Source organism: Brugia malayi, assembly GCF_000002995.4.
Source record: "Brugia malayi strain FR3 genome assembly, contig: Bm_v4_ChrX_scaffold_001, whole genome shotgun sequence".
Lineage (NCBI taxonomy): Eukaryota > Metazoa > Nematoda > Chromadorea > Rhabditida > Onchocercidae > Brugia > Brugia malayi.
Window position 1 is genome coordinate 10,307,266 of NW_025062479.1, and position 9,242 is coordinate 10,316,507.

Consider the following 9,242-nt stretch of genomic DNA (forward strand, 5'->3'; position numbering starts at 1 on the left):
TCTGAATATGATAATATGATATAAGATGTGATAAGACTAGATGATGTGATATTGTATTATTGTACAATGAAGTGTTTTGTTATGTATTGAAAGTTGGTTCAATAGGTAGAACTCTAAATAAATAATGTGTTAGTTTAAAATTAAATTTTGTCAAAGTTAGGTTAATATCTTTTAGCTTTTCCAAAGTTTAAAAGAATTTATATTTTCCAGCATATTCATTTAGTTTCAATAATCTTCAAATTACCAACATTTAAATTACATTTTTGAAATACTTTATCCCTACATTTGTTATATTTTTGCAAAAATTTGTTGTCAGAAATAATTATTATGTGCATACGCTTCAAATTGATGTCATAACTAAGCATTTTCTTGGAATAAAAAAAAAGTTTGTTAAAAAAAAGATAATCGCTATTTGAAACAAAAAATAAAAGAAAATCGTACATTCAACTTCTAAAAGATTTATGGAAATTAAAAGTTTATAAAATGAGAAGAGGAATAAACATATACCTTTTGAATAAGTATAAAATTTTTCGCGTTAAAAATAATAAAATCTTTTGGAAGATAAGAAAAATTAATGAATGGATAATATCATTGAAATAAAATTGTTAATTTTTATTAATTTTCTTTAAAATTTACCCAACTAACCACTATACATTAAAATTTTTATGCATAAATAAAATCAAATAACCATATATATAATGTTTTCAAAAAATAAGCTATTCTTATTTTATTCCGACTTAAATAATATATAATTTCAATTTTTTCCAAGATTTTTTGTCTAAAAATTAAGTTTATATTCAACTATCAAATCAATATATCATATCAAAATTATTCAAATATTAATTGGCATACATTTCTTATTTAATAGCAAAAGTTTTATGTAATAAATATGATATGCGTAACAATTATTTGGAACATATTTACTTTAATCAAATACTTTAATTAATTAATTAATGCGTTGTCAATAACAAATTATACAAACAAGAAAGGCAAAAAGAAAATAAAAGGAACAAGAGAGTAATCCATTGCGAAAATTGCACAAAAAAAATTTTTTTTGCAGTCGATTAATTTATAATTTAGATTTGAAATTAATAAATTGTTAATCAAAAAAGGTTTTTTCACATAAAATTATCTGTTAATGAATAAATATTTATCTAAATACATAGAGTTGGTTTAATTTTTAAATGTAACACAGTGATAAGCAACTGTTCAAATCTTAAAAGATTTTTGCTTAAAAGCAAAATCAGTAATAATCCTATAGTTTCTCCTTTTCATTTTTTCTTTCTTTCGTTCTTTTTTTGCTTCTCCTTCTACTGTTTTTCGTTTTTTTTTTTTTTTTAAATTTCCCTCCTTCTCTTTCTCGCCATCGTTTTCACAAAAAAGAATGTCCATTTTGCTCTCATATAACATTAGGAAAAATGTTTCAATTTTTTTTAAAATCTTTGAAACTCATTTTAAAGTGCACACTTAGATAAGTTTATCGCTCAATTAATCCTCCCCTTTTTCCTTTCATTTTCTTCCTTTTCGTATCCTTTCGGTTTAATCCCGTCCTTAAAACACATACACATACACTCAAAATGAAATAATTTTTAACGACGTTGTTTCCTGGAAGAATTGTGAAATGTCTTTGTGCATTATCTTTCCTTCCCCTTCCTCCACCTCCTTCCATCTCTGTCCTCCTCTCTCCCCCTTCCTTTATCTTCTCTCCCCTCCATTACTTTCACTTTTTAAAAATAGTGTAAATTTTTGCTAACAATTAATTTATAGAATCAACTAACTGTTGTTAACATGAAACACACCCACACAGGCATATTTTTATATCTAAAAATGATAAATTTGATTAAATAATAAATTAAATATTTTGCTGATTAATTATCCAACTAATAAACTTTTTCATTATTTTTTTTAAAGAAAATTTAAATATTTGTACATTATTCATTTTTATTTATCCATCTACCCTTCTTGTCCACGTTCACCTTCTTCCACTGTTTTTTCCATTTTTTCTTTATCTTTGAAATTGAACTTAATTTGACCCGAAATCTAAAACAAATAGTTGTGAAAAGGAAAGAAAAATCCAGTTTCATGTACCACTAATTTGATCATGTATTTTCATTTCAATGTTATAAAGTTATCACAATAATCTCTTCAGTCACTGCATCTTCTCTTGATAAGAGGAAGAGAATGAGGGAATGTATTAACAATAAGTGGTAAAATGTTCATGATTACTTTATAAGATGAAGAAAAATTTCGCCAAAATATTAATGATACTGATGATTTTGTGATAATAATAATAATAATAATAATAATAATAATAATAATAATAATAATAATAATAATAATAATAATAATAATATAATAATAATAATAATAATAATAATAATAATAATAATAATAATAATAATAATAATAATAATAATAATAATAATAATAATAATAATAATAATAATAATAATAATGATAATGGTAACAGTGGTGGTAACAATAATAATTTTATAATGGTAACAATGCTATTAGTGATAATATTGATGATAAGAGCAATAACTTAAATCATTTTATTAACCATTATAATTTACCGATAATCCAAACGTTATGAAATATAAAGAATTAAAACTCTTTTCAAATTTGTTCTGGTTTTGAAAAGAAGAACAGTGGATTTGATTTGTATATGTAATAATATGAATGAATAGATATGAGATAGCGGATGATTTGAATTGAATAGGAAAACAAGTAGCGGAATCTTTATCATGTTTTGAAAAATTTTCGGAGATGATCATCAGTAAAATTATTGAAGGTGATGTTGGCTCGATACTATGATAAGAACGACAATGATAATAATGATGACAAGATGACCGACAGATAATCGTCATCATGTTTGGTAGGCAAAAATTTCTCATACCTTGTCAGTCAATCGGTACATCATCAAGAGTAAACCACTCAACTCATTTTATTCCTTTTTTTTCCCTCTCCTTCTCTCTGTCTCCTTCCACTTTTGCTTTTCTCCCTTGTTTCTTCTCTTATTTCTTTCTCTTTATTTATTTATTTATCATTACTTTTTCAATTTTTAATTTTTATAGAAAAATAAAAAAGAAATCTGAAAAAAGGTGAAAATTAAAAATATTCATTTAAAGGAATTTATCACAAAAGGCATACTACATACGGTAATCAGATAATCATTTTGAGTGATTATTATCCAGTATAAAAAAAAATCCGGAAAAAAAAACCGGAATTATTTTTCTGTATGGTTTATCATTCGTCTGCAATCATTCAGTTAATAGGATTTCTGCTTCTATTAGTAGCAGAATGCCGTATTGTTTTTGAAAAGCCATCAAAATGGAATAATGCACCAGGTGATTCGTTTTTTTTTTAATAATTTCAGAAAAAAGTTGTGAAAATTCTTTGATAATTTAAAAAATTTATCATCATTTTTTTATTCTATGATAGTATCTAATTTATATATATATATATATATATATATATATATATATATATATATATATATATATAAACATGAAAAACAAAAATATTTGAAAGATATGTTATAAAATTTTCTGAACAAAATTAACAGCATTTCAAAAACAATAATCATTTTCAAATTTTATTGTTGCATTTTAAATGATTTACTTATTATTATAATTTTTAATTTTTCAAATGTATTATATTTAGTTGATCAACAATTCAATATTAATCAAAATTTATATAAATAATTGAACAGTTTTTGCATCAGACCTTATAAATAGTAGTTAATGGTTTAAAATGTTAGTTTACAAATATTAAACAAATATTACTATTAATATTAGATTTTTTTTGCAATTTATTTTTTCCTTCCTATTAAAATTTATCTTCAAGAATTAATCATTGAAAGTGTCACACACTGAAAAATAAACCTTTATTAATAATTCTTTTTTTTTTTTAAAAAAAAGTGAAAAAAACATAAAGCAATAAATTATTTTACGTTTCACAACTTAACCTCATTTATTTTTTCCTTTTTTTTTTTAAATCCTTAATTAAATGAACTTATTTTTTGATAATTTTTGTCATTTGTTTTTTTTCTCATTTTTCATTTTTTAATAATTCAAGAGAAATAATTTAGGTTGGCCAGCAGTTAAAGTGCGATTAACAAAGAGTGGTGCAGAACATATCAAACAAGTTGGTGTGAAAATTTTAAATGAGGAAATTTCACAATTAAGTGGATTTCAAACAATGCATTCATTCTCTGAGCATGGTCAAAAATTTTGCTATTATTTTTTAAATTATTTAATAATTGGAATATACACACTTCATTTAATCGAATACATTTTTATTTAAGTAGTTAAGTGATACTTTTGAGTGATAAGTTTTTTTAAATAATAATGATAATTTTAGGTGTAACAGGACGAGTTCAACTATATAATGTTAACGTATTACGTTATTCACCACCGCAGCACACTTCACTGGAATTTGTTTCACCATCCTATGTTATCTTTCAAATGGATCGAATGGATATAGCGTAAGATTTGTTTATTTATTTGTTTTGTTTGTTTTTATTATTAATATTTCAATTATTGTAATATTAATAACATTACAATTATTTCAATTATATTTCAATTATTTCAATTAATTAATGATAGTGTTTGTTTGCATGGATCTTATAAACGAGTAAGATAATTTTATTTATACTACGTATATTTAATAATAAAATATGAATAAATTTTTACAATTACATAATGAAACGGCTATGAAGGCTTTCCAGATTAATTTATACAATTCGATAATCTCATAAATCTTCAAATGATTGGGCAATTCTCATCTATTCTTTAGTGAATTTTATAAATTCAACAAGCTTCATTTGGATTTAGTTTCAGGTAAAAAATTCATCACACCGCTGCCAGCTTGTCCTTTACCAAATATTGGAAAATTATTAATTATTTGAAATAAAATAAACATGCAAAAAAAAAAAAAAAAAAAAAAAAAAATCAATAATTTATATAGTTGCAAAATAATTTCAGTTTAGCTGGACGATTTGCTGGAACAGTAGCACTGATACCAGTAACCGGTTCCGTAACAGGTGACTTACGACAAATGAGCATTCGACTACAAACAAAATGTAGCAAAGCTATGAATGGTTTGATGGAAGTGAAGGTAGCTCAAATATAATTTTTATTTAAATTTTGTAAAAAATATAATTTCTGAATTGATATTTCATTTTTACTTCTCCTATTATATCTTTTATTACTTTCCCAAATTTTCTCTTTATCATTTCATTTCAGGTTGTTGGCTGTACTACCATCGTTCATTTCAGTCATTTTTCCATAAGTGCTAATGGTGCATTAAATGGCTTTGTAAAAATGATTGAGGTGCTAGCAGTTTATCGTTTTCGTAATTTTTGCATAATTATAAATTAGTAAAAAGTGATTGATATATGATAATTTTTTCTTTTATTTAATCTTTCTAATAATTATCAATTATCACACAGTAATGATTGCATATATTAATAATTATTAGATAGGTAGAAAGTTTATTTAAGAGAGTGAGAATGAAAGAGAAACTAAAGAAAAATGTTTCATTTCATTAATAAATTTCATTCCTATCTTTTTATAATTATTTTGAAATGAAATAAAAAAATGAGCGAAAAAATCTTTATAATATATATTATAATATTTCCTAATGATAAATTGAAATAATAGATGAAAATATTTTTTAACTTTTGAATACTAAACCAAATATTTTTTCAATAAAATCTTGTGGAACAACCTATGATTAAATTTATTGATGAATTTATCATTGTTTTACATTAATCATTTATTATCTTATCCATATAATTTACTTGTCAATTGTAGGCACAAATTAATGAAATAATACGACAAAAAATTCCAAATGTTTTTTGTAATAGTTTACAAAAAATTATTGAAAATAGTTCACCAAGTCTTTTTCAGGTAATAATATTTTATAAAACATTTAACAATTTTTTTTTTTTTTATTTGTTATCATTTCCTTCTATAAAAGCGTGATAGCCAAATGATAAATAATAAAGAATTTTTATTTTGAAACGAGCATTTTAATGGAGTTTCTCTTAAAATTTTTTCATCATTTATAAAATATGAAGTTTTGTATATTTTCCATTTTTTTTCTTCTTTTTTATTCGTATGACTTTAAAAAAAATTTTTTTTCTTATCTAAAATTTTTAAGTTTTCAAAGGAAAAAATTTTTTTTTGAATTAATTTTTATCTAAAGTAATTTATTAGACAAAAGAAATTCGCATGATCAAACTAAAAATGTTACAAAATTTTTTACGATAATAATATTAGGCATTAAAATAATGGTAATGATAAAATGAATGTAAAAAGAAGAAAAAAACGAAAATATTAATATTTTTTACTCCTTTGTTTTCTTCTTTTGCAGCGTTTAGCATTTACAAATTTAACTGATCATTTTAATTCTATTAATTTGGTCGATAATATGATTGTAAGCAAACTTTTTCGTCGTCTCACTAATGGTTTATACATTGACAATCGTAATATTAATGATCCAATTGTTACATCGGATTATTTTGAAACACAACAAAAAGGTTTGCTCAAATTCTTTCTGCTCAAATTCTTATTAAAAATATTTTAAAAATTTGTTGAAACAAAAAAAAGAGACTTTGAACAAAAATTTTGCAATTATTTTAACTAATATAAAATAATTTTACAATTTTTGTCCGAATAATGCATACTGCAATGTTATTTTTCAAAGTAATTTAAAAAAATATTATTTATCAATATAATATAATTGTACGTATATATTGCAGTTAACATTATGCAATAATTATTCTCTCCAAGTATAAACAACATTTATTATTTAAAGTTGGAAAAAAAAGTATTCTATGTGTAAAGAAAATTTAATTTTCAAAGAAAAGAAAAAAAAAAGGCGAATTACTTATGTTTATAATTTTGGATTAGATGTAGTTGAACAAAACAGAAAAAATTAAAAAAAAAATTTTTTTTTTCTTGAGGTGAAATTAAATACGATAATGATCATCGTCCAACACCATTTAATGCTCCAGTAATGCGTACCGGAAATGATTCATCCAGAATGTTGTATTTTTACGGTTCGGAATATCTCTTCAATTCACTTCTTTATCATGCATATGAAGGTGATCGGATGATCGTTGAGGTAAAAACAAAAGAAAAGAAAAAACGATACTTTTTTTGTTTTTGTTTATTTCTTATCTAATTTCATTTAAATTAAATTCATATTTTTAAATTTCAAAAAATTAAATTTTCTCCTCCAAATTAAAATTTTTTCATTAATTTATTTATTATTTTAAATAATAGATTGATGAAAATATTTTACCAATACAATATAAGCCAATTGTTCGAACAAGCTGTGAAAATTCACAACATAATGGAAATTTTGGATCATCCTTTTGTTTGGGTATGTTAATACCAGAAATAGCTAATCGTTATCCCAATGCATCATCATCATTCTTATTATTACCACATCAAATACCTGAATTTCGACTTTCCAAAGATACAGGCTCTATTGATTTAAAAAGTTCGTTTTACTTCTTTTATTATTATTATTTAATTTTTATTTTTTTACTTTTCCTATAAATTTTACGAAATTATAATCTAAAAAAAAATTACAATTAAGTTAATATGAGAAAAAAAAAAACAAATTGAATTTAATTAAACTAAAATGAAAAAAAAATTACTTTAATGATGTTTAATAAAATATAGATCGTGTGCTAACATATATAAATGATGGTAGTAGAAAAAAACAAATTATGGTTAGCACAGCGGATCTTCAAGCAGATTTTCGATTACTTATTGAAGATGAAAAATTTGCTGCAGCTTTAAAAATTAACAAATTTGATATAAGGTAATAAAAATTTGCTCCTTTTTCTTTTTGGAATATAATGTTTTTATTTGAATAATAATTAAAAATAAATTTATTGAAGGTTCAGTTAAATCATACTTTCTTTTTGTCTTATTTTAATCAAAAATTGCTGCAAATTATTTAAATTCGATAACAATCTTGAAAATTATATTTCATTAAAGCAAGTTTTTGTTAAATATTTATTAAGCATAATTAGACATAAAGTAGAAATTATTACAACAAGTTATGCTAAACAATATATTTTGTTGCTAATGTTTAAGAAAACAAAAAACATGAATAAAAGAAAAAAAGAAAATAAATAAATAAACAAACAAAAGTTTTGCTTTCAGATTACATCGAAGTGCCATAAAAGGTCTTACTAGTAATTCAATTGCACAACTTGCTCCATTAGCCAAAACATTCCTTGGACCACAACTTGTTAAAGCATTAAAAAATGGTATCCCACTTCCATTAAAGGTTAATTTATTTTGATTGAAAAATATTTCAAATTTTTTAGACTCACTATTTAATAATTGTGTAAATTATCTAAAATCTAATATCTTTTATGAATTATAACTTACTGATGATTATTGATTGAAAATTGAATTTATTCATTCTTTTTTCTTTTTTTTTTTCAATAATTGTAAAATATATTAGATCATCCGTAAAACTGTTTTTTTTTTTTTTAAAAAAAAGACATTTCCTTTTAAATGTTATCAACCTAATGAAACTTGCATTCAGCATTGATTTAAAATTTTTAAATGGATGTCATCAGAAATAAAACCAAGAAAAGGAAGGAAAATTTACTACTATTGATTATTAATTATTCAAAATGTGATTTATCGTAGTATTATTTCAATCCTTCAGAAAACAAAAAAGTGCAATTTATTTCTTTTAATCTCCATTCAATAAATTCCAATCATTTCTTTCAGGATTCAATTGAATTTATCAATCCACAATTAATTATTCATGACAAATTCGTAGAAATTGCTACCGATTTTCGCTTAGGTGAAATGAAATTACGCGAAGAAGTTAAGAAAGCATTTGCTTCTGTATTTCATAATTAAACAATTGTATAGGATAATTCCTTTCTTTTACAAAATTATATTATTTTCTAGTTTATTTTAATATTTTCAAATAGATATTTATTGCTTTTATGCTTTTCTTTTTTGTATTTTTTTCATACATCATCCAAAATTATAAAAATTTTAAATCTAGTGTTAAATCAAATTCCGCAAGTTAAATTTATAAATATTTCAAAATTAACTTTGCAGGATTTTGAATACAAAAACTAAGAATAAAAAATGGTGATAATAGCAAGTAATTTATGTGAGATTTCAATAGCTAATTTTTTCATTTTCTATTTTATCTCATAATCGCTTCTTCTTTCTCTTTTTTTCGCCATT

General features: G+C 22.7%; 1 protein-coding gene across 1 annotated transcript; it reads left to right on the forward strand.

The window, feature by feature from the left end:
• Window positions 1-3,238: 3,238 nt before the first annotated feature.
• Window positions 3,239-8,903, forward strand: Bm7404 (Uncharacterized protein; the record flags this gene model as incomplete). Its single annotated transcript, XM_043074358.1, has 12 exons — window positions 3,239-3,347; window positions 4,091-4,222; window positions 4,363-4,486; window positions 4,986-5,118; window positions 5,247-5,333; window positions 5,817-5,912; window positions 6,379-6,544; window positions 6,971-7,131; window positions 7,293-7,512; window positions 7,698-7,839; window positions 8,187-8,313; window positions 8,769-8,903. 12 exons carry the CDS (start codon window positions 3,239-3,241, stop codon window positions 8,901-8,903), a joined length of 1,632 nt encoding a protein of 543 aa, XP_042930292.1.
• Window positions 8,904-9,242: the final 339 nt, after the last annotated feature.